Below are 26,859 nucleotides of genomic sequence, written 5' to 3'. Positions count from 1 at the left end.
GTCATTTTACCCAGACTTTTCAGATGAAGTTCAGAAAGCCAGGGCAAAATTCATTGAGGTGAAGAAACTCCTGAGGTCTCTGCAACTACCCTACACCATGCTTTACCCAGCTAAGCTACAGCGGAGGGGCATGCATAGTTTTTTGAGTCAGCTAGAGATGCGGTAACCTGGTTGGATCATAACGAGCAGGCCCTTCGCCGCCACAGGGCGCATGCTGACAGAGATTGATAACATTACAGAACTATGGGACCCACACGATGGACACAGTTTTAAGACTGCTTTTGACAATGTTTTACAGCACTTAGCAAAGGCCCTTTTTTGTTTTGCCTAACTTACCTTGTTGGCCCTACCTCATAGTTCTCTTCTATTTCCCTACTGCCAGAGAAAGCTGTGATTTAATTTAAGCGCTAGGAAATCATCTGTGACTTTCAATTCTACGACCACCCCTTTCTATCCCTCTGGGAAATTTTTTCTTTCCTTGATTGGAAAATGCAGGATTCAAAATTTGGCCATCTGTTAGGCCATAGTGCCACGATAAGTTTTGCCCTGTTGGTAGAGTTGACCTGGAAACCTGTACCTGCCCAGATCTTAAAGCCACTTTACATTGAAGTTGATTTTAGCGGGTCATGGAACTGCCAAACTAAAAATGACACTTCCGCTGTGCCTTATTGCAGCATACAGTCTAGATCAGTGATGGCGAACCTTTTTGAGTCTGAGTGCCCAAACTGAAATAAATAAGTTGGTTTTGTTTTGTAAAGTGCCAACATGGCAATTCGCGAGAAAGGGGTGCTGAGCAAAAGAGAGGGGGTGTGTGAGAGAGATGGGGGTGTGTGTAAGTGAGAGGGGGGTTGTGAGAGAGAGAGAGAAAGGGGGGTGTGAGAGAGAGAGAGGACACATAGAGAAAGGTGACAGAGAGGGAGGGGGGACAGATAGATAGAGATAGGGGACATACACAGAGGGGGGACACACAGGGGGGGCAGAGAGATGGGGGCACAGAGAGGGGGAGGGGGGCAGGGGGGGAGGGGTGTGAGATGCTGAGAGAGATGGGACAGAGAGAGAGAGAGAGAGAGAGAGAGAGAGGGGTATGGGACAGATAAAGGGGGGGGCACAGTGACAGAGAGAGAGGTATGGGACAGATAAAGGGGGGGGGGCACAGTGACAGAGAGAGAGAGAGGAGAGGACACACACAGAGAGGGGGGACACAAGGGGGGCAGAGAGAGAGGGGGGACAGAGAGATGGGGGGAACACAGAGGGGGAGGAGTGTGAGAGATACTGAGAGAGAGAGAGAGAGAGAGAGAGAGAGAGAGAGAGAGAGAGAGGGGGCAGAGAGAGAGAGAGATATGGGACAGAGATAAAGGGGAGGGCACAAAGAGAGAGAGAGGGGACAGAGAGAGGGGAGGGCACAGAGAAAGAGAGAGAGAGGGGGCAGAGAGAGAGAGAGAGGGGGGGGCAGAGAGAGAGAGAGAGGGGGGGCAGAGAGAGAGAGAGAGGGGGGGCAGAGAGAGAGAGAGGGGAGGACACAGAGAGAGAGGGGAGGACACAGAGAGAGGGGGGACAGAGAGAGGGGGGACACAGAGAAAGAGAGGGGACACAGAGAAAGAGAGGGGACACAGAGAAAGAGGGGACACAGAGAAAGAGAGGGACACAGAGAAAGAGAGGGGACACAGAGAAAGAGAGGGGACACAGAGAAAGAGAGGGGACACAGAGAAAGAGGGGACACAGAGAAAGAGAGGGGACACAGAGAAAGAGAGCATAAAGAGGGGGACACGGGGGCTGAAAGAGAGGAGAGCTGAGAGAAAGGGAGACCTCTAGCTCTGTCCTTATCTGCAATCCCTGCTCTGCCTCCCTGCCCCAGTCTTTGTCTGCAGGTATTCAGTGTATAATTGTGCCCGTTACCTGTCTCCATCCCTGTTCCATCCAGCGGCTCCCTCACAGCCTGCGCCTCTCGCCTGTCCTTGTCTTCTGGGCCCATGGTCAGTCTGTTCTCCGGGCCTCACTGTTGAAGGAGGTTTGAGGAGTCCAAGCTCCAGAAGGCGCCAGGGATGCTGCGCCCCTCTTCAGCCATACAATGAAGCAGTGAAGCTCTTCTCTCCCTTCCGTGCGTGCTGTCAGACCTGTAGCCTACCACGTGGAGAATGTGGGGCCGCCCACTCACTCGTGCAGACAGTTTCCCGCACCTCGCCGCTGCTTGCTTCTCTCCCTCGTGTGCTCTCAGGTCTGTAGCCTTCCACGCGGAGGCTGCGGAGCCACCCACTCACTCGTGCAGTTAATTTCCTGCACCTCGCTGCTGTTTGCTGCCATGTTTTCCCCACCATGAACCAGGACCCTCTCGCGTGCCCACAGAGATGGCTCTGCGTGCCAGCTGTGGCACGCGTGCCATAGGTTCGCCATCACTGGTCTAGATCATCATGCAGTTCAAGTAACTTTACCAGTTTGACTACAGGAAGCCCCGAGGACATGAAAGTCTGCTTGTTTTTTACCTTCCCCACCCCTGAAGGTTACTCACAACTGGGGGAGCATGGGGGCCCCATTTGGCTTACATTTTTCCCCCCTGGATGGCGAGTGCAGCAGTAATTTCATGGAACATTAGGGGCCTGAACTCCCCTCTTATGCACACAATGATATTTACTTGTTTAAAAAAGTTTTTCCCTGCTATTTTATGCTTACAGGAGACACACCTTACCTGTGCCACCAGAGGATGCTTGAAGTATCCGTGGATTGGCGGGACTTACCATTCCACTCACACCTCCTTCTCCCGGGGGGTGAGTGTAGCGTTACACATGTCCCTGGACTATCAGGAACATGCTTCCAAAATAGATTCAGAAGGAAGATTTGTATTTTTACACTGTCGTATTGCTATTTTGAAATGTGTATTGGCATGTGTGTACATACCTCCCCCGTTTGACGCATAGGTGCTCCGGCTTCTCCTAGAATTTTTGGGGGGGCGGCCGGACCTCCCGTTACTGATAGTGTGGGACTTTAACAGTTGTCTGAATACGGGTCTGGATAAGCATCCGGCTCTGGGCACACACAGTCCTCAGACACTAACTCCTCTGGCTAGGTTGTTAGAAGAGGTGCGATGGATAGACATATGGAGGCATCGATGGAGACATATGGAGGCAAACAATTCTCCTGCTTCTCGAAAACTCACGGGTCTTTGTCCAGGATAGACTTGGCAGTGGGAAACTCAACCATGCTCCCCTCAGTCTTAGATATTTCCTATAAACCTAGATGTGTTTCGGACCACTCATATTTGGTGGTCAATTTAATTGTCACTTAAACATCCTCACTTCCTAGGGCCCCCTGGAAATTCAATGCCTTCTGGCTTCAGTTATTTGCAACACCAGTGGAGATAGAGGGGAGCATCTGAGAGTTTTTTACTCAGCAACCTGACTCACTGTCGGTACTTACTGAATGGGAGGCATTCAAGACGTTTCTGAGACAGCTACTTAATAAGGAGGTTAAGAAGGTTACGAGATGGTCACAGGCTCTCAGGGAGGCGCTTGAGGTGCAGGTTCATTCCCTGGAGGCAAGATACATTCAGGACCCTACAGAGTCCATAAAGGGGGTGTGGCAGTCGGCTCAATCAGCATATAACCACTTGTTAGCCTCCTCGGCGGAAAAAAAATAGATTTTTCTCAAGGACAGCTTTTTTTGAGGAAGGGGAGGTTACTGGACGTCTTTTGGCCAGAATAGCTAACTCTGAGCAGAAATCTCCAGTTATAAGAACTAAAGACGAAAGAGGGACAACTGGTTCATTCCCCTAATAGGGTGATACAGACGTTAGCTGACTACTATGAGGAATTATACCGCCCAACCTCGCAGTATGGTTCCGAGGAGCTGGCTGCTTATTTAGACGAAATACCATTCCCACAACTCGCAGGTTCCCAAAGTGAGGCATTGGACGCCCCACTCACCCTTGAAGAATTGCAGACTACGATGGCTGGGTTCCCCAACTGTAAGGCCCCGGGGAATTCCATCAAGGTCTACAAGCAGTTTTCTGAGATATTACTCCCTAGGCTGCTTGGAGTGTTCAATGCTGCCAAGGAGAGGGAGATTTTACCTCCCTCTATGTCTGAAGCAAATATTGTTATAATTTTAAAACCTGATAAGGACCCAGTAGACCCGGCCTCATACAGGCCGATATCTCTGTTACAATCCGACATTAAGATATTGGCCAAGGTTTTAGCTCTCAGGTTAAACAAAAGTAATTAAATCAGTTATACATGCAGACCAGGCAGGCTTTATGCCAAAGAAATCCACGGCAATACATCTCAGGAGACTATTCCTCAATATGCAATCACTGGCTGATAATGTGGGCAAAAGGGCTCTCTTGTCACTGGAGGCTATGAAAGCATTCGATAGTGTGGAGTGTCCATACCTTTGGGAGATACTGAGGCGATTTGGCTTTGGAGTCGGTTATGTCTCTTGGGTGCAGCTGCTTTATCACTGCCCGAGAGCTGCTATTAGGGAGGCCGGCAGGCTATCCTTGTCATTTCAACTCGGTTGGGGCACTCGGCAGGGGTGCCCACTGTCCCCCCTGCTGTTTTCCCTGGCAATAGAACCACTGGCCATTAGGATCAGGGAGCACAGCGGTATCACAGGTTTCTGCTATGGGGATAGGCAGGAAAAAGTGATGCTTTATGCAGATGATACGATGATTCTACTGGGTGACATGGCACAGTCTCTGAGCAACACAATGGATACAGTGATTCAGTTTGGGGAGTTCTCGGGCCAAATTGGTCCAAATCAGCACTTATGCCAATAGACGAACAACAAATACAGCAGGGGGGACGGGTGGGAGAGATCCCTCTCGCCCTCTCGTTTAAATATATGGGCATAAGGGTGACCCCTCGAATCAGAGACTATAATGTTTTAAACATCGCACCGCTGCTGACCAGGTTAGCGCAAGGACTAAGACTTTATTATGTATGTCGGCTGCGGGTAAGGTTAATCTTATTAAAATGATTTTTATGTCCCAACTGCTATACATGCTCCACAACTCCCCAGCTGTGATTCCATTAAAGACCTTTAGCATAGTAAATTCAATATTTCGAGAGCTAATATGGAAAGGCCGACCCCCTAGGATTAAATTAGAACATCTCCAACGCCCAAAGGTGGAAGGTGGCCTAGCATTGCCGAACCCCTGGCTGTACTATATGGCCTCTCAGTTGCAGCATTTGATAGGCACCATGGTCCCAGAAGGAGATCCAACTAATAGAATCCCCAGCATGTCTGAGGTCATTATGCTGCGCACAGTGGGTGGGAGATCTATCCCAACTGCCCTTGAGGCACTGGCCTTCAGTAAACCCCCCCCCCCAAAAAAAGTTTCCCCACATACAATTTAATACAGAAAATATGGAACAAAACCAAATATCTGCAGGAAGCAACAGGTATTAGTGAATATAGTCCTATATGGGCTAATGAGTCTTACCCTGAATTAGCTAAGCTACAGCATAAGGAGAGATGGCAGAGGATTGGCGTGTTTTATCTGACACAGATAATCAGCAATGGTAAACTATTACCCTTTGATACCCTGAGAGAAAGATATTAACTGCTGGCTCATATGCACTTTTACTATATGCAACTTAGACATGCCTTTATAGCCCAATCAAGGGTCTCAGAGTGGCAGGTGGAGGGAATGCCTCTTATCTCCCAGATTAAAGCAGCCGAAAATTCTAAAGGGTTTATCTCACAAAGCTACGCCACACTTATAAGTTCTTAGTGAAACACCCCCTGGCTGTCAAAAGGAAATGGGAATTAGATGTAGGACCCCTGGAGGACGAACAGTGGGAAGAAGTACTGCAGTCAGTGGCCATATGTTTGCTGAATGTGACGCAAAGACTTACACAGCTGTACACAATACTGAGAACTTACTATACACCCCGCAGGTTACATTCTATGGGACTTACGTCAACACCCGTGTGTACTAGATGCGAAAGGGACCATGAAGACTTAATACGTATGATGTGGCGATGTCCCAAACTCCATGTTTATTGGAGAGGGGTGACTGACACCCTGAGCACGGTATTTCGGGTGTCGGTCCCTTGGGACCCTAGGTGCTGCATTTTGAACTTGCTGGATGATCTGGAGTGGGACTCCCATACCAGAGAGGCCCTGTCTAGGGCACTCTCTGTGGCCCACAAGTTGATAATGCTTCACTGGAAATCAGACTCACCTCCAACGGTCAGGGAGTGGACCACCACATTAGGCAATACACTGAGAATGGAAAAATTTGTATATCAGCATAGAGGTTGTCCTGATAAATTTGAAAAATTGTGGGGGCCATGGCTGGGCACTCCGGGTCTTGCCCCAGATGACCTAGTCATGGACCGACTGCTCGGCTCTGGGTTTAGATAAATACAACACTACAACTATATTTCTACTTGTACGGATATGGTATAAGGTATTGGTTTGTTTACGGATTGAGCAACAATATAAGGCTGGGGATGGTGTGGTTTGGGGCGATCCAAAGGCTCTTAAGTATGTTATGTCCTCGGGCCACTTGGCACTGTAATACATTGTTTTGTATCTTTTATTTTTGAATATGGATATTTGAACTGTATGCGTGAACTATTTAATAAAGTTCTTTTTTTGGATAAAAAATAAACTGTTTGAGCTTTATGTGGATTGAGGTATTTACTACAGGTATCTGTTGGATCTCTGAATTGAAAGGGTGACAGTTTTACGGTAGTCCTGGACATCCTACCAGGCCAACATTTGCTGTTTTCACAGGCCTAAGTCTAGTTCTGTTTTCTCTATGTTAACAGCTCTTTTAACGTGTTCTGAGTTAAGCCTATGAATTCCTGGAAATAAGGGAAAAGGGAGGGGGTTCAGATTTCTACTGCAATGTGTAACTGTTAGCCAAGACTATCATGGCTATATATATATATATATATATATAGATATTTTATGATTTCTTATTTAAAATTTTATCATAACCGGGATGTCTATTAGACTCTTGTTTGGACAGATTTAAGTGAATTATTTCTAATGCCGCGTACACACGATCGGACTATCCAGCGGACTTAGTCTTCTTCTTCATAAGGGGGCGGGGTCACCATGTGACATCGCCTGGTGACCCCGCCCCTTGTCCCTATATAAGTCGCCGCACAACGCGTCCCTGCCATTGCGGCCAGAGACAGCATCGTGTCAACATCGCAAGAAAGAAGAAAAGAAGAGAAGAATACAAGAAGGCGGCGGCAACAGCGACAGAAGGCCGGGCCAACGCTAGTAAAAGAGTTGGAAGAAGAAAGCGGAGGTCCGGGAAGAAGAAGAAACGAAGAGGGGGACAAGACCCCGAAGTCGGAAGAAGACCCCCGAACGCTGGCGGCTACGAAGAAGAAAGCCGGGCTCCTTCGCTAATAAAAGAGCTAGCAAAAGAGCAGAAGATAGAGTAGGAGTTTGGTGTGAAGACCCCCCCCAAGACAGAAGACCATCAGAGCTGTCTCACTTTGTGTTGTGTTTTTTTATGTACACTTTTTTCACCAAGTGAATGAGTAGGGGTACATTGTACCCCATACTCATTCACATAGGGTGGGTGGCTGGTATCTGGGGGCCTCCTTATTAAAGGGGGCTCCCGGATTCCAATAAGCCCCCCGCGCTTGCTCGTCCCCACCCCCTTTCCTGACCGGCCAGGCTACGTGCTCGGATAAGGGTCTGATATGGACTTGGGGGGGACCCCCACGCCGTTTTTTTCGGCGTAGGGTTTCCCCTTTAAGTCCATACCAGGTGATGGGGCCAGCGATGAGTCAATCTCGCCGAAGGAAGCGGCGACATTGACTTCCTTCGCTAGTCCCGTCTACCTGGAGCCGCATTCAAAATTAACAGACTTTTCTCCGTGTGTGGGCAAGTCCGTTCATTTCAAAAGTCCAGCGAACTAGCACACAGACAGCCGGATTGTCAGTCCAGTGGACAATTTTGAGTCAAAACTTCTTTCTAAGTCCGCCGGATTGTCCGACCGTGTGTACGGAGCATAAGAATTACAGGCCTACAATATAAAATGCCAAATTTCCATGCAAAATAATGGTACCGCTTTCAGCGTCTAAAATCTGAAATAATCATACCGCCAGGGAGGTTAAAGTCCCACAATCTCCAGCTTTTTCAAAGACTATCAAAACAAGTAACTACAGAGATGTGGGATTTGTGATAGCCCTTCACTTCACTGAGAATGATATCTTATCCTTGAAAGTCTATGTAGTGTACAAACCACAACAATGCCATTGCATAGCATTCAGCACCAACCAGAACAAAGCAATGGGACTTTCTGAAGACTATATGTGTGACCAAGTAATTTGGCAGCTTTAGCAACAATGTCTATGTAATGGTTACATCCATTTATAGGTGTAATACGAATAAAAAACTGTTTCAAATAAATATCTTTTGCAACTTCTGGTCACTTATATACTTGTAGGTGCTAGAAGAGAGTATAGTTTTTTTGGTTTTTCTAATTACCAGGAAGGCTGGCAGGTAAATTTAGATGCTCTCTGCCTACCAGGGAGCAGGGATCCAATAATAGGGTCTGCTCATGGTACTCAGATGCTGCTCATGTTGTCTGAATGTTTCACACTGGTCCAAAAGGATCGGGAATATTGGACAGTGGGAGGAAACCTGACAAGTGAGAGCATAGGCATAGTTACAGCCTGGCCATTGGCAGAGGAAAGTGCCTCAAAGCATGCTGGGTGACAGTATATATGTTGGAGAGCGGGGTCCCGGAGGGATGGAGTGTCTGCCCGTCCTCTGCTAAGGCTGCCATGCGGCCTCAGGTGGTCGACCTGAAAGCCGGAATCCTAGTAAAGCTGCAACCCAGATGTCCTGCAGAGCTGACTGGAAGGGAGACGAGGAAGGATTTGTTTCTGCCTACTGTGAATACAGATCTGTGTCATGGGGTCTTTCCTGTGAGGGCCATCCCTTCAGCTAGTAGAGTCAGTGAACAGGTTTTAGTCAAAGTGGATGCTAGTGAGTGTCCTGAAGATAAAACAGTTTCATCAAGTCTGCTGCCTGAGCAAGAAAATTACTTTTTTCTCCCATACAAGTGCAGTATGGTATAGCAGAGAGTCTACTACCACATTCAGCCTGGTGAGGTCAAGTGAGAGTTGTACTCATGTGTAATTCCAGTTGGAGTATCCCACTATTCCCTTCTGCCATCCAAGTTCCAAAAATAAATACAAAAAAAACAAACCCCTGGATTGATTATTGAATAACGAGCAGATGAGATTATGAGTGATTGTGTGAAGATCCCAAATAACTGGCTGCAAGATAGAGGGGAAGGCCCAGGGAAGTTAACACACAGTAGTCCCTACGGGGACAGTGCTACATACTGAAGATATTTACAGGAACTCACAAAACTGTACAAGTAGCAATATAATTCTAAAAAGATTAGTGGTACTCACCACCAGAGAAACACCTTGAATATTTCATTACTCCATCAGAACATAAAGCTGTTAGAGATCCTGGGCGTTTAAAATTTGCTTTGCATTTTACATTTAGTTCTGTACCATGTTCAAGTATCTCAGGAGCATTCTCTGTTGGCAAAAGTTCAATGTGATTTATCTCCAAGCTGCTGCGATCAATTGTGCAAGGCTCTGCAAAACATCAATCAAATCTTATTATAATAAAGTTGTGGTGTTAGCAGCATGGTGTTGACTACAGAAGTAATTTATGGCACTTACGGAGGCATTGTGGAAGTTCATCCCATTTACCGTTTTCACATTTTACATTTATGCGTCCACTGAGCACAAACGTGTCTTTACATTTAATATTCACTGAAGACCCAGATTCATAACCATCTTGTTTTTCAGAAGAATGTATTGCATTTGAAATGACAGGAGGAGAACACGACCCTAGAAAATGATTGAACATTACATAGATTATAACCAAAAATCCCTATGAACTTGTAATGGTTCAAATAAACAAGCAAAAACAGTAGCCAGAACAATCCCAGGAATCGTTAGGAAACTTTGGGAATATTACTAATTTAAGTTTTGCTCTTGGTGATTGCAAAGGCATATTCATAGCAAAAGTACACCTCAAGTTCAGCAGATTGTCTAACCTTATAACCAGCTTCAGTGTCAATGTGCATGAGTTAAATTGGCCTACTTTCTGGCATATTGTGCAATTAGACGAAATGCATAGGAAGAGTGAAATGATTGGAGTTTTTAAGGTGGTTTAATGCAGAACTCCAGAACTGCATTTTCTGGACTCTTCTGCTGGCTCAAGAATCAGTCTAGAGGTTTCTTTTTAGGGTTTTTATTGAACAGGAAGTTGGATAGGGATGGGGAGCATAGCATACCCCAGACTGTAGAACTTGAGGACTTGCTAGGCTTTTGGCTGCTCTGTACAAAAATGCAGGCTGTATTGCACAACCTTAGGCTGTACTGTACTGTCTCATTGCTGATTTGCACAGCTCCTGGTTATACTGGCCACGTTTAAGTGGTAAAACACAACTGCTGACTGTATTGTGCACTGCACTGGCTTTTAAGGAAAAGCATAGTTACCTCTCCTCTGTGTAGCAGGGTTAAGCTGTCCCAGAGTAATGGAGCCTCCTCACACCTGTTCTCCTGGCGCTATCAAGGCTCTGTCCCAGGCTCTCTCTCTGTTCTATCTTAGGTAGCTGCCCCCCAGCTAAGCCTATTTGGGACCTTAATGTCTTCAAAAAGAGACTCCCCAGGCTTCGCCTCTGTCTCTCTGCCCCAGGGGCCAGCCCTCAGCAAAGTTTTCTCCTCCAGAAGGCTGGACCCTGGAACTCTGCACACTGCTGCCAGGCCTCAGAATATTTATAGGTTCTCCAGCCACTTACTGGACACACATCTCCAGAGATTGGCCTGAGTTCCATAAATATGCAGACTGCCTGGAAGACCTGAACCCCCTGATGGTGGCTGTCCATGAGGTGTGGTGGACCACCAGTACCAGGAAGCCATACTGGGATATATTGAAGACTGGCTCCGCCGGAACAATCTACACTTTTTTGGCTTCCCAGAGGGCTGAGGACAAACACCTTAAAGAATTCCTACTCCTGTGGTTGAAGCAAACATTTGGAGAAGATCGTTTTTTCTCAACTATTTGCTATGGAATGAGCCCACAGAGTCCCATTGAGGGCCCCACTGCCTGGCCAGTATCCCCGGCCTTTATTGGCTCGATTCCTCTACTTCAGGGATAAAGAACTCATCCTACAATGTGCAAAGGTATGCTTGGCTTACTTTACAACAATAATTCTATTACTATTTTTCCAGACTTTTCGGTTGCTACCCAGAAACAACTTGCTGCTTTTCAGAGTGTGAAGCAAAGATTAAAAGATCATAATCTTCCCTATAGTATGCTGTATCCTGCAAGATTTCAGGTTGTGCACATGGGGAAAACACAATTCTACACGTCACAAAGAGGCTGGCTGGCTGGAATCCTTGGGAGGCACCTGATGTACTTCAGTGCTATGTAATTGTCAGGGCTGGCTTAGCCCTTCCTCCTCTGGGCTGGCTGCTCAGCTGTCGGCTAATTGCCAGCTCTCTTCTCTTTCCACAGTTACCAGCTGTTCCAGATGATGCTCGTCTGACCTGCCTATTTAAAGCCTTCCTGCTCACTTTTTCATTTGCCTTCGCGTTGGTCACATCACAGGGAACCATCTCCTGCTGTTTGTTTCAAGACTGGCTTGCTGACATCCCACCTGGCTTCTTATCCTGCTTGCGGTTGCTCTCCTTGGATCCCTGACTTCTGGCCTGGCTGATTACCCGATCTGGTTAATGAACTTTAGACTGGCTGACTACCCGATCTGGCTACAGGACTCTGGCTATGCTTGACTATGCGATCTTCTATTTACCTTTTTATTTTTATTAACAAACAAGTGTGATTTGATTGTACTTCTGTCTCAGTCTGTTTCATGGTTTCTGACAGTACGCAAAGGCCATGAATTCAGAAGATACAGTCAATCCATTTGTTGGTAATATTTTTTCCAGATTGGATGAGCAAGATCACTGCATGGATCAGTTTGCCTTGGCGTTACAAATGCTCCTGAATCGCATGGCTCACCTGGAATCCCCCATGGTGGCTGCTCCGGTACAACCTGAGTCACAGGCCATCCCTGCTGCTGCGCCAGTCTCTGTGCAGGCACCCACCTGGAGGGTTCTGCTCCGCTTCCCCGGCGATTTGGGGGCGATCCAGTTCAATGTAGAGGGTTTCTCAATCAGGTTGAGATATACTTCGAAATGCTGCCCCAGGCGTTTCCCACGGACAGAAGCAAAGTAGGTGTCGTGATAACTTTGCTTTCTGAGAGAGCCTTGGCCTGGGCTAACCCTCTATGGGAGACGCAAAAACCTGTATTCTTGAGTTACCCTCAGTTTGTGGCCTCCTTTAAAAAGGTTTTTGACGTTCCCGCATGCTCCGCTTCTGCTGTCAAGTGCCTCATGTCCATCAAACAGAGTACAAGAACTGCTGCCGACTACGCCATTGAAATCCGTACTCTGGCAGCAGAGGTTGCTTGGAACAATGATGCCCTCGTGGCTGCTTTTTTTCATGGTCTCTCGGATTCCGTCAAGGATGAGACAGCAGCCCAAGATATACCCACTGAGCTGGAGAGCTTGATCTCGTTTGCCATCCTCATTGACTCCAAGCTCAGAGAAAGATTTTCTCTTAAGGAGCGCTTGCGGAAGCCTCCTGTACGTTTGTCTCCGAGCTTTGTAGTCCCACCCATGCCTCCCTCACCTCCCATGCCTCCTGGTACCGAGTTGGTCAGTAAAGCGGAACCCATGCACCTGGGCTTCACGTGTCTCTCTGCGGATGAGAGAGCCTTTAGGAGGAGGGAGAGATTGTGCCTTTATTGTGACCAGGCAGGTCACTTTTTGAAGTCTTGTCCTACCCGTCCAGGGAACGCCCGAACCTTGAGGTCCTGTCATGGACAGACCTTAGGTGACGTTGTTTCGTCCCCAGTTATCCAGAAGGTTAAGCCCCTGGTTTTTGTCACCCTTTCTTGGGCTGAGTCGTCCATCGAGATACAGACTCTAATTGACTTTGGGGCTGTAGGCCTGTTCATTGATGCTGCATTTGTTTCGCAGCACTCGATTCCGCTTCAGCTGCGTGACACTCCACTTGCCATTGAGGCTCTTGATGGGAGACCTTTACAGCCTACCCATGTGACTCATGAGACAGTTCTGTTGTCCATGGCTGTAGGGGCTCTTCACCATGAGATAATCCAATTTCAAGTTATTTCCTCACCCAGATTTCCGCTGGTTATTGGTTATCCTTGGTTACAGAGGCACAACCCCTCTTTTGATTGGCTCCATGCTGAGGTTCTCTCCTGGTCACCACAATGCAGTGAGTCATGCTTCCTGAAAGTATCCAAGGTCCTGTGCACCGCTTCACTCCCCTCCTTGGAGGAGTACCGTGACTTTGGCGATGTCTTTGATAAAGGTCAAGCTGGTAGTTTGCCTCCACACCGGCCTTATGATTGCGCAATTGACCTTCAACCTGGTGTCATACCTCCTCGTGGCCGGGTTTACCCTTTGTCGGTCTTGGAGGATAAGGCCATGGAGGAGTATGTTGCTGACGCACTCTTGAGGTTTCATCCGCAAGTCCTCGTCTCCTGCTGGTGCTGGTTTCTTCTTTGTGAAAAAGAAGAGAGGTGAACTGAGACCTTGTATAGATTATAGGGGTCTCAATCGTGTCACGATTAAGAATGCCTACATGATTCCATTGATTACGGAGTTATTTGACCGCCTCAAGGGAGCAACGGTTTTCACAAAGCTTGACCTGAGAGGAGCATACAATCTCATGTGCATTAAGGAGGGCGACAAGTGGAAAACTGCGATTAATACCAGAACAGGCCATTATGAATACCTGGTAATGCCTTTTGGCCTTTGTAACGCCCCGGCAGTTTTCCAGGAATTTATTAATGATGTCGTCCGAGATTTGTTGCAATTGTGTGTGGTGGTTTATCTCGATGATATCCTCATATTTTCCAAGTCCCTGGAGAGTCATCACACAGATATCTGTTGTGTACTTCAGAAACGAAGAGAGAAAAATCTTTATTGTAAACTGGAGAAGTGCGAGTTCCATCGTGAACAAGTTACATTCCTGGGTTATGTCATTTCCACTGCTGGTTTTTCGATGAACCCAGAGAATCTGTCGGCAGTCTTACAGTGGCCTCGACCCGTGGGTTTATGTCCTCTGTAGCATTTCCTGGGCTTTGCCAACTAATATCGGAAGTTTATTCGTAACTTCTCATCTCTGGTCAAGCCTCTGACTGATATGACCAGAAAGGACGGTAACCCACAGAGTTGGTCTCCGGAGTCCATTAAGGCCTTTGAGACTCTCAAGGCTGCCTTTGTTTCTGCTCCTGTGTTGGCTACATTGCCTTTTATCCTAGAAGTTGATGCTTGCGTTGGCACCCTTCTGTCTCAACGTCCTAACTCTGAGAGCGCTATGCATCCATCCGTGTGGCTACTTTTCCAAGAAATTGTCACCTGCTGAATACAATTATGAGATTGGTGACAGAGAGCTGTTGGCGATCATTTTCGCCCTGAAAGAATGGAGGCATCTCCTTGAAGGTACCACTGTGGCCGTTCTTATTCTTACTGACCATAAGAATCTTACATTCTTGTCTGAGGCTAAGCAACTCTCTCCCAGAAGGGCGCAATGGGCTCTTTTCTTGTCAAGCTTTAATTACATTGTCTCATTCTTACCCGGTACTAAGAATGTAAGGGCTGATGCCTTGTCACAACAATTTTCCTCCACTTCCAAGTGGGAGTCGGTTCCGGTTCCGGTTCCTATGATTCCTCCTGATCGTATCTTGGCTACGGTTTGCACCAGTCTTACTTCTCCTTTGGGTGACAAAATTCTTGCTGCTCAGGTCCATGCTCCTCCTGATAAACCTTGTGACTGCTGCTTTGTCCCAGAGACTCTCCGTCCTGCAGTGCTCCAGACTTACCATTCTCCCAAGGAAGCTGGCCATCCTTGGAAGAATCAACTCATTTGGGCCATCTCCCAACAATTCTGTTGGCCTAGTCTATGGGCTGATGTTACTGCCTTCGTAGCTGCCTCTCCCGTGTGTGCTCAGAGTAAGACTTCACGACACCTTCCAGTGGGCCTCCTACAACCCATACCCAATGGAGAGAGGCCCTGGACTCACCTGTCTATGGATTTCATTTCCCAACTCCCAAGGCAACACTGTTATCCTTATGGTGGCTGACCGGTTCTCAACGATGTGTCATTTTATTCCACATAAGAAGTTGCCCACCTCTAAGGAACTGGCTTCCATTTTTGCTCGGGAGATCTTTCGCTTACATGGGCTACCCAAGGTGATTGTCTCGGATAGGGGCAGTCAGTTTGTCTCCCGGTTCTGGCAAGCCTTTTGTGCACAGTTATGAATCCAGCTTGCGTTCTCTTCTGCGTATCACCTGCAGTCTAATGGGGCCACAGAACGAGCCAATCAGTCCTTGGAGCAATTCCTACGTTGCTATATTTCTGGCCATCATAACAACTGGTCTGACCTATTACCTTGGGCAGATTTTGCTCACAACAGTGCCTTGAATTCTGCCTCCCGATTGTCTCCATTAGGGATGAGCCGAACACCCCCCTGTTTGGTTCGCACCAGAACTTTCGAACGGACCCCAAATTCGTACGAACGTTAGAACCACCATTTAAGTCTATGGGACTCGAACGGTCGAAAATAAAAGTTGTAATTTTAACGGCTAATATGCAAGATACTGTCCTAAAAAGGGTTTGGGTACCTGGTTCCTGCCCCAGGGGACATGGGTCAATGCAAAAAAAAGTTTTAAAAATGGCCGTTTTGGCGGGAGCACTGATTTTATTGACGATTAAAGTGAAAAAAAAAAAGTGAAATATTCCTTTAAATATCATGCCTGGGGGGTGTCTGTAGTATGCCTGTGAAGTGCCACGTGTTTCCCGTGTTTAGAACAGTCCCTGCACAAAATGACATTTAACGGAAATAACGTCATTGTTATATCTGGTTCCTGCAATATGGTTGAAAATCATTGAGAAAAATGGCATGGGTAGCCCTCCCCTGCCCATTACCAGCCCCTTTGGGTCTTGTACGCATATTAAGGGGAACCCCGTACCCATATTAAAAAAAGGAAATACGTGTGGCCCCCAGGCCCTATATACTCAGAACAGCAGTATACAGGCGGTGCAAACAAGACAAGGACTGTGTAGGTTTGTTGTGTTAAGTTGAATCTGTTTGCAATTTTCAACTGGTACATTTTTAAAGTGTAGCTCCAGTCAAAAAAACGATTTTTAAGCTTTTTGGAAAACATAGGGAAGGGTTATCACCCCTGTATAATTTGTTTTGCCGTCCGTCTTTTTTTCATCTCACTTGCTGTTGTCTCCTTCCATTTGCAAGTAGGAGATGTTTGTAAGTTGGATGTTTGAAAGTAGGGGCCTGCCCTATATGCTCTGCAGAAATGGCAGAACAAGGGGTTGGTTTTGCCACAACATTGTAAGCCCTCAAAGTGACTCTTGGTGGGGGCTGGAGCGCCCTGCTGTGAACGATTATATCAAGAATTGTAATTACATGCCATTGTTGAACAGTGGTAGAAAAATTGACCTTTGGTGGTTGTGGTGCTGGTGCCACAACACTATAAGTCCTCACAGTTACTCTGGGTGGGCAGAGGAACGGGCCCTCCTGTGAAATATTATATCAAGAATTGTAATTACATGTCCCTGTTAAACAGGGGCTGAAAAATTGGGCCTTAGGCACTGGTGCCACGACACTGCAACCTCTCCCATATACTCTAGTTTTAGTGCAGGAATTAGCCCTGCTGCAAAGCATTGCATCAAAAATTGTAATTAAACGCCCCTGTTAAACAGGGGCAGAAAAATTGGGCTGATGGCATCACCCAGAACCAAAAATGTTCTTCCAACATATCAGCGGAGGAGGAAGAGGATAGACAATCAAGATAACAGGACAGTCACATAGCATCAGCAGAGGCAGTCTTGAAGGGATGTGATATTTCAAAAAAAATTATTCGGTTACATCAGCTTCAGGTGCTTGGTAGCTGTGCGTGATCCAAGACTGATTCATCTTGATGAAGGTCAGTCGATCAACTGAGTCGGTGGACAGGCGCACCCTGTGATGGGTAACAAAGCCACCAGCAGCACTGAAGGTGCGTTCCGAAAGAACGCTGGATGCAGGACAGGCCTGTAGCTCAATTGCATACTGTGCAAGCTCTGGCCAGTGATCCATCCTCAAGACCCAGTAAGCCAGAGGATTTTCGGTGGGAAAGGTGTCTAAGTCTGACCTTGCCCCTAGGTATTCCTGCACCATGTAAATCATGGTTGCTGGAACCGATCATACCTTGGGGCTGCGGACTAAAAAATTGTCTGAAAGCATCGGTCAGACGGCCACCTTCTCCACCGCTCCTTCTGACCGATGCCTCAGCAACACTTTGTCCAGGACCAGGAGTTTGTAACCTCCCAGTCTCTGGGAACGCATTGCACAGACCTTTCTGCAAGGCCTCCCGCAGATGTCTCATCCTCTGCTCCCTCTGCGACGGCAAGATAAGGTCAGCAACCTTACCCCTGTACCGTGGATCAAGGAGAGTGGCCAGCCAGTAATGGTCCCTCGCCTTGATCCGAAGAATACGAGGATCCTTCCGCAGGCTTTGCAGGATCAGGGAGGCCATGCAGCGTAGGTTAGCTGAGGCATTCGGTCCGGAGTCCTCTGGGTCACTAAGGACAACATGATTTGCAGCTACCTCCTCCCAGCCATGTACAAGTCCACGGGTTTCTTGGGACTGTAAATCATCCCTACAAGACTGCTGCTGCTGCTGATGCTGAGTGCCAGCCTCCACCTCCATGCTGACACAATCATCCTCCTCCTCCTCTTCCTGTGTGATAGGTGGAACAGCAGGGACACTGTCTGGATAAAGGGGGCCTTGAGAGGCAAGGAAGTCCTCCTCTTCCTGCCTCTGTTCTGCCTCAAGTGCCCTGTCCATTATCCCATGCAGCGTATGCTCCAAGAGGTGGACAAGAGGTACGGTGTCACTGATTCATGCACTGTCACTGCTCACCCTCCTTGTGGCCTCCTCAAACGGTGACAGGACAGTGCATGCATCCCTGATCATGCCCCACTGGCGTGGTGAGAAAAAAACGAGCTCCCCTGACCCTGTCCTGGTGCCGTAGTCGCACAGGTACTCATTGATGGCCCTCTGCTGCGTGTGCAGCCGCTGCAGCATGGCCAACGTTGAGTTCCACCTGGTGGGCATGTCACATATAAGGCGGTTCTTGGGCAGGTTCAACTCCTTTTGGAGCTCAGCCAGCTGAGCACAGGCATTAAATGATCGGCGGAAATGCACACAGACTTTCCTGGCCTGCTTCAGGACATCCTGTAAGCCTGGGTACCTGCCCAAGAACCGCTGTACCACCAGGTTAAGGACGTGAGCTACACAGGGCACATGGGTCAGTTGTCCTTGTCGGAGGACGAAGAGGAGGTTGGTGCCATTGTCGCAAACCACCATTCCTGGCTTAAGCTGGCGTGGTGTCAACCACCTCTCGGCCTGCCCCTGCAGAGCTGACAAAACATCTGCCCCAGTGTGGCTCCTGTCCCCCAAACAAACCAGCGCAAGCATGGCATGGCATCGTTTTGCCTGCGTACTTGCGTAGCCCCTGGAACGCCTACGGAGCACCGCTTGTTCTGAGGACAGAGCACTGGAAGAGGCCATGGAGGAAGAAGAAGAGGAGGGGGTGGAGGAGAGAGGTGTGTCACAACCAATAGTAGCATTTTGGAGGCGTGGTGGCGGAACAACCTCCAACACTACTGCACCTTGTCCTGCATCCTTCCCAGCTGCCAGAAGAGTGACCCAATGGGCCGTGAAAGACAGGTAACGTCCCTGTCCATGCCTGCTGGACCATGAGTCAGCGGTAATATGCACCTTACCGCTGACTGCCCTGTCCAGTGAGGCAAGGACATTGCCTTCCACATGCCAGTAGAGAGCCGGAATCGCCTTCCGTGAGAAAAAGTGGCGTTTGGGGACCTGCCACTGAGGAACCACACATTGCACAAACTCACGGAAGGGGGCCGAGTCTACCAACTGAAAAGGCAGCAGTTGAAGTGCTAGCAATTCAGCCAAGCTAGCATTCAACCGCTGGGCATGTGGATGGCTGGGAGTGAACTTCTTTCAATGGTCCAGCAGCTGGGGCAGGGACATTTGCCTGCTATAATCGGACATGGGTGTACTGCTAGCAGAGTGCCTGAAAGCACTTGGCTGTGACACACCTAATTCTACACCTTCATTCCTCTCAGAGCAGGTTTCAGAGAGGACTGAAGGTTTAGTGGGGTTGGAGATCCCAGCTGATGAGGAGCAAGGAGAGGTCCGCTTTGTTCTTTGGTGTGGGTCTTTGAGGTACGCTTGCCAACGAGCTACATGGCAGGCCAACATATGTCTGGTCAAGCATGTGGGGCCCAAGCAGCTGATGTTTTGGCCATGCGAGATACGCTTGAGACATATGTTGCAAATAGCAGCGGTGCGATCTGATGCACTCGTCTCAAAAAAGGCCCACACCAAAGAACTTTTAGAATAACGTGCAGAGGCAGGGCTCTGCACAGGCGGAGCTCTGCGGTGTGAGTCAGTCGTGTGCTGCCCCTAAGCTGGCCCCCGGAGGGCATCCTGCCTTGTTGGACATGTGCCTCCTCCTCCTCCTCCTCTCTCCTACCAGGCACCCATGTGGAGTCAGTGCCCTTATCATCCCCTCCCTCTTCATCGCTGGAGCATACCTGGCATTATGCTGCAGCTTGTGGAGATTGCTGTCCTTCTTGAGCATACCCTCTCTCTGCATTCACGCTACTGCCTTCCTCTAGCTGAGTATCATTATCAGAGCCTACAAAACACTGGGCATCCTCCTGGAGCATGTACCCAACACTGTGCTCAAAGAGTTCAGGAGACTCCTCAGGAGGACGTGGTGGGTCTAGGGAAGGAGTCACTGATGATGACATTGAGAGGAGGGCAGACGATGCGTTGGCAGCTGCTTTGCTAGTACCCTGAGCCTTGGTGAGCGTTGATGAGGAGGATGAAGAGGGCTTGGTCATCCACTCTACCAAGTCATTGGCATGTTGCGGCTCAACATGTCCAGCTGCCGAAAAGGACAAGCGTGTCCCATGGCCACGTGCTGATGAGGACGATGCACCGCGTCCATGACCAGCACTGTTGTCTCTAGACACAGAGCCTGCTTGCCCTCTTTTATCGGCTCGCGCCTGTCTGCCTCTCCTTGCTGGCCTTCCAGACATGGTAATGGCCTGAAGGGAGTTGAGAAAACCAGCAATTGGGTAGTGTATATTGTGCTGGAGGCACAAACAACTTCCACTAACTCCTGCAGATGGCTCAAATAGAGAAGAGCTATGTAGGTGGATATAGCGGTGTATACTGGGTTCAGAGCATGCAGACAGCACGCACAATCTCCTAATACGGACTGCAAGCTCTATTAAAAAAAAGAAAGCGATAGCTAGCTATATAGGTGAATATAGCAAAGTATACTGCAGTCAGGGCACGTAGACAACAACCACTACAGAAGAGCAAGAACGAAAAATCGGCCAATAAAGATCGGTGTATACTGTGTTGAAGGTACACAGAACACCCACCAACTGCTACAGACGCCAACACACTACACAAGGCCGCCGCGCTGGCGGCCTTATATAGTGTGGGGCGTGAACTACACAGCCTGAGCTATGATTGGCCACAGGCATCCTGCCTGTGGCCAATCATGGCTCTCCTCGCTGCCGGTGCTGTGATTGGCCAAGCATGCGGGGTCACAGTGCATGCTTGGCCAATCATGAGCCAGCATTGCACTGTGCCATCGCAGTGCATTGTGGGCCGTGAGCGCCACACGAATTTGGCGCGAACAGCCCATAACGTTCGGAATTTGCAGAACGGGCGAACAGCCGATGTTCGAGTCGAACGTATGTTCGACTCAAACACGAAGCTCATCCCTAGTCTCCATTTATGGCGAATTATGGTTTCCAACCTTCCATGTTGCCTGACTCATTTGTTCCGCAGAGTATTCCTGCGTTAGAGGAGCATCTCCATGGTCTTCGTTCCACTTGGGTACAAGTCCAGGAGGCTTTGAGTCATGCTAATGATAAGTACAGACTCCATGCTGACCGCAGATGCCTGCCTGCGCCTTCCTACCAGGTTGGGGACAGGGTCTGGCTGTCATCTCACAACCTCCGGCTTCGTGTTCCCTCACTTTGCACCTTGGTTTATTGGGCCGTCCAGTATCCTTTGCAGGATTAACCCAGTAGCTTATGCGTTGGACCTTCCTCCTAGTATGCGCATCTCTAATGTGTTTCATGTCTCCTTATTGAAACCGTTGGTCTGTAACCGATTTACCACCTCGGTGCCACGTCCTCACCCTATTCTGGTTGAAAACCATGAGGAGTATGAGGTACAATCCATTGTTGACTCCCGTAGGTTCCATGGGCACATACAGTACCTGGTGCATTGGAAGGGGTACGGTTCCGGAGGAATGCTCCTGGGTTTAATCCTCTGACGTACATGCCCCTGTTCTCTGCGAGTTCCATAGACAGTTTCCCCTCAAGCCCCGGAGGAATGCTCCTGGGTTTAATCCTCTGACGTACATGCCCCTGTTCTCCTCTGCGAGTTCCATAGACAGTTTCCCCTCAAGCCCGGTGGCCCACTGAGGGGGAGGGGTCATTGGGGGGGGGTACTGTCAGGGCTGGCTTAGCCCTTCCTCCTCTGGGATGGCCGCTCAGCTGTTGGCTAATTGTCAGCTCACTTCTCTTTCCACAGTTACCAGCTGTTCCCAATGATGCTCGTCTGACCTGCCTATTTAAAGCCTTCCTGCTCACTTTTTCATTTGCCTTCACGTTGGTCACATCACAGGGAACCATCTCCTGCTGTTTGTTTCAAGACTGGCTTGCTCACATCCCACCTGGCTTCTTATCCTGCTTGCGGTTGCTCTCCTTGAATACCTGACTTCCGGCCTGGCTGATTAACCGATCTGGTTAATGAAATTTGGACTGGATGAATACCCATCTGGCTACAGGACTCTGGCTATGCTTTTTTCTATTTACCTTTTTATTTTTATTAATAAACAAGTGTGATTTGATTGTACTTCTGTCTCAGTCTGTTTCATGGTTTCTGACAGTAATACTGCATTTATCCCTGGCTGTTAGTCAGGCACCTCTCTAAATCTTTTCCATAGCTTTTAGACATCTGGCTATGATCCTAACAGATGGCAGGATCTACTGGTTTAGCCATATGTTGATAGGCTGGCTCTCATGCTTTTCAAAATCAGATGCGGTTCATTGTTGCACTGTTGCCTGACTAAAATGACACCCTTTTCTTCACCTCTGTTGTGCAGGTTGCAGGGTGAGGGTGAGGGGGTTTGAGAAAAAGTGTTCCTAGTTTATGGACCTGTGCTGTTACACTAGTTGTGTCAAATGTAATGCTATGCATAGTTATGTTAATTTTTATATAATTGGTTATTATACTACGATCTTGTGGTTATTTTAGTTGTAGCACTATCCTATTCTGTTTATTATTTGTGTCCCCTCCCACATGATGTACTTCCTTTTTCCTGTTCCTTCACCATCTTGGGAGAACAGAGATGACCACTTCTGTATAGGCTGCATGCAATCTGCTCACATCCTGAAATACCTTACCATGCTTTGACCTGCAGATACCTCCTTTTAATCATCTGCCACATTTTGTTGTCTGCTATACCTGCTGCTTGCAATAAAACTTACGCTTATGGAAGAAACGTTGTCTGGTGAGTTCAAGCTATCTGCTAAAGACTATCCGCTGTGATTACATCTGCATATACAGGCCAGGCATAGAGGTCTCAGAAAGGGACAAGTCACTATTACAACAGTTTGAGTCAGAATAGTCAAAACATGTGTTAGAATTCCTACAGCCTGCTGTGTAGATGTGTATGTTTAATGTGCAATCAAGCTCAGTGCCATGCGCCATCTTGTGAAAGCACATGGTCGAACAAGGTTACTGCGCGTTCTGTGAATGTTGAAAACTGTTTCTCTGAATTGAATGGTGTTATATCACCTGTCTAAGCTGCTGTTCATCTTCTTAAAGAGACAGTAACCATTTTTTGCAAAACTTGAAAAAATGTCTAGACAAGCCTACGAGCACTCCATTATCGTTGAATCTACACAGATACATCATGCCTCTGACCACACAGATGTACAGGGAGTAGATTCTGCAGATATTACAGAGCAAAGTGTAAGACCCAAGCGTACAATAATACCAACACAGAAACTTAGAAAAAAACTAGGAAACCACTTGAGATGAGTTTTCCAGCAATCTGTCAGAACTGTGGGACAAAACTCCATTTTCTATGTCAGTCTTGCCACACTTCAATCAACAAGCTGAATTAATAAACTCTACAGATCGCCTATCTGCAGTGTACGAACGCTACCAGCGGTTGTCTGCAAAATACACTGTTTTTTTAAATTACTCTAATATAGAAGGCTCTTTAGCAGAACTAAAACTGATGAATTAAACCAACAAAGAGATTTCTTAGTGCAAGATGCTAAGGATAAGGTGGAACTCCGCATTGCTCAACTTCAGGAGATCAGATCTCACAAATCCCCATCTACTGAGCTCACAGCAAGTTCTTCCATATCCCCTCGCTCCAGAAGCTCAACATCAAGTGACAAGCTAATAGAGGCCCGTGCAAGTCTGGAAGCAAATAAAGTGTGATGCTCATTTGACAGAAAGGAAGCTGAGATAGCAGCTCACCAAGCAGAATTATCAAATAACGATTCTGCAAATTGAAATGGAGAAAGAAGCTGCCCTACCAAGGCTAAAGGTCCTTGAACAAGCAATGGGAGAAAGTACTAACTTGAACTGTTCTATTCCAGTAGAAACGGAAGATCCAATTGAACGCACCAGTGAATACGTGCTTAGGCATAGTGTTTGCAATGATACAGAATCATCTCCTTTACTGCCTACTAACATTACTGTTCGGACTCTCAACACAGAGACCTCCAATCTGCACAAGCCTGAGCCTCTTTAAGTCCACAAAGCAAGTGCGTTTACACAGCAAACCACATCACCTCCTGCCAATGACAAGGTGGCTCCTACCAACAAGCCACAGTTCAAGCAACAGCCAGCAGAAGCCTTTGATAATAAGCTAAATGCTTTTGCAACATCCTTTTATCCTGGTAAACTACACCCTTATTCACCAGAGAACTTTCACACCCAAGCGGTCCCACAAATTACTTTGGCACTAAAGAATGAGAGATCATACCTGTCTGACTTTGCCAGATATATGATCCGCTTCAAGCTTATTAACATTAATCAAGGTTTGACAACTGTCCAGAGAACTATGGAGCTTGGAGATCAACCTTTAAAGCTTTTATTACTTATCTCAACTTTGTTGCCAAGGAGGAACTTAATTGTGGCTAGGGCCAGAATCTGCAGATCGTGTTAAAAGACTGAGAGCAGTATATGTTGACTATCCAGATGCAGTTCTTGCTGCTGCATGGGCAAGACTTGAGCAAACCTATCATAGTTCTGAAGCCATAGAATGTGCTCTATTCAACTATTCAAGGAGACTGAAAAACTTTCCAAAAATAGTAGCAAGGATCATCGCAAGCTTCAAGAACTAAGCAACTTCCTCATGGAGTTAGAGTTGGCATAGGCAGATCCTCGTCTATCTGAGCTGAGATGCCTGATGTTACAGACCTAGCCGGAACCAAGGCTTTTTGATGGGACTGAATGCGAGCCTCTTGCCCAACCGATTATGGGCCCTGGCATTTGGGGGAACGGTGCTGTTTGTGAGCTGTATGCCTGGGGACCCCTGAGGTAGTGTTACTTGGATTCAGGTCTGTGCCCCCCCCCAAGACTCTGGATATGTATTTGCCATATTAGCAATAGTGACTGAATCATACTGTTGAGACACAAACTGTTAGATGCTAATGTCATCAACTCCAGCCACCTCTCTGTTGTGTAAATGAGTCTAATCTGGCTTGTAAGAGTATTCCACACATTGTTGTTTGTGCTAATTACCCCACCTGTTTGTGTTTGTGGTAATATGTATTGAATAGTCAATCAGTGAGCTAGGAGACAAAGTCTTACCCTGAAAAGTCCTATCTCTCAGACAGCTAGTCTGGGTCAATGATTAGATAATTAGCTCATGCTAATTAGGTTAGGTTTTAGTCATCCTACTGTATATATTTGTGGGACATCTCAAATAAACGGCTATTCCTGATGTACTCCAAGAGTGGTGTTGTCTAGTTCTTGGGGGTTCCTATAGCCAGATCCATAAGCGTTGTGTTCCAGGACTTAGGAAGCAGTATACTGATGGAAGCACTCAAGCGGAGTGTAGGGGGTAGGTTCCGTCACACCTGGATAGCGCCCATAGTGTGAATTCATTGGTGTCTAAACTGTCATACCACTTACAAGAGAAATGGGCTCAAGAGGGCTCAAGCTATAAAAGACAATATAATGTATCTTTCCCTCCATTCTCATATTTTTGCAGTGAACAAGCCTGGATGAAAAATGATCCCAGCTTCAGCGAGTCTAGCTTGCCTACCTCCTCATTATCATCATCAATGTATGATAACAAAGCAGCTAAATATAGAGACCTATATAGAGCTGTATCTGTGAAAAAAAAACAGACGTCTCACCTCCTGTATCCTCTCCGGCTCACCAGAGTGATTTAGGTGATACAGGTAAAGATCCAAATCATCAGTGCCCTATTCACAAAAAAACTTACCCTCTAAAGAAATGTTGTGGGCTTAGGGCAAAGACTATCCAAGAATGCAGGGATATTCTCCAGAAACTTAGAATATGCAATAGGTTCTGTGCTTCCTATGACCGTTTTGCTAAAAACTGTAAAGTGCACAGAATGCAGTAGTGACAAACATGTTACAGCCATGCATATGGGTCAACTACCGGACAATCCACAGCAGCCATCTACATTCTACATCTAAATCATGGCAGGGAGTAACAAAGCCACGCTTGAGTCACTACAAATGTCTCTTCTTCATGTACTTTAATCTGTGGAGAGGCTGTTTCATTTTCAGGAGGGAGGAACCTGACATGGCGCCGATAGGCTGCACACCGTGAAGGCCTGAGACCTGACCTCTCCTTTCCTTCTAAGATGCCAGAAGGGAAGCACTGCCACTGATCGCCCACTTCCCCTACACTCCACGTACCTGATGGGGATATGGAATGTGAGGCTTGCACCTGCAGTGGTTCGGCGGTGGCCCCCTGGAGGTCGGGAGGCTCTGTGGGGGAGTAGGCTGCAAGGTACACGGGGACCGGTGTCTGGGCTTCCCGGGGCTGTGGCGGCCGGCTTGGTGTGGCAGAGCATCGAGGACCGGTGGGAGGCGCTTGGACGGCCGAGGGATGCCGAAGGAGAGAGCTGAAAGTGCGGCCCTCGGAGAGGAATGGGGAAACCCGAGGAGACCCAAGGAGCTCCAAGGTATAGAAGAAGTTTGCGATTCAACGCCGGCAGGTGAAGGTTTCGGAAACTTAGGTGGGCAGAGGATCTGACCCCCCCCCTATCTGCGGCTGATTCAGATAAGTAGCAGATAAGTGACTGTGTGGATGAACTGCCTGTAATTACAATTTTTCTTTTTTTTTCTACAAAATCATTTACAAACGAACTGAGGGAGGGGAAGGAGGGGGAAGAGAGAAGAAGAATATGAGGAGAGTGGGATGTTCCTTCTCTTAAAGGGAAAAGATAGGAAAGTATCCTGTTTCTTTTCCTTCTCCCCTGGAATATAGTGAATACAGAGACTGTTTAAAGGTTTGAGTGATGGATCACTGGGGACACTAGGATGGGACCCAGAAGGGGAGAGAAGAGGAGAGAAGGAGGGAAAGGGGAGAGTTAAAAAAAGTCTTTGGTACATAAAAGAGTAATCGAGTAAATATCATA

The 26,859-nt window shown here is 47.6% G+C and overlaps 1 protein-coding gene across 2 annotated transcripts in view; it reads right to left on the bottom strand.

The window, feature by feature from the left end:
- The window catches only part of LOC143928074 (complement factor H-like), a 1,075,600-nt gene that overhangs the window by 67,227 nt on the left and 981,514 nt on the right, over positions 1-26,859 (bottom strand). For both annotated transcript variants that reach the window (XM_077452686.1, XM_077452684.1), the window contains exons 20-21: positions 9,672-9,842; positions 9,393-9,584 (exon numbers count right to left, since the gene is read on the bottom strand). In XM_077452686.1, the coding sequence (XP_077308812.1) occupies positions 9,393-9,584; positions 9,672-9,842 (363 nt within the window). The remainder of the gene's footprint in view (positions 1-9,392; positions 9,585-9,671; positions 9,843-26,859) is intronic.

The sequence above is a fragment of the Lithobates pipiens genome, unplaced genomic scaffold (genome assembly GCF_037356315.1).
Source record: "Lithobates pipiens isolate NorthernLeopardFrog02 unplaced genomic scaffold, aLitPip1_a1.2 Scaffold_23, whole genome shotgun sequence".
NCBI classification, from domain to species: Eukaryota; Metazoa; Chordata; class Amphibia; order Anura; family Ranidae; genus Lithobates; species Lithobates pipiens.
The sequence above is the reverse complement of the archived record's forward strand: the minus strand, read 5'-3'. Positions and strand labels throughout refer to the sequence as shown.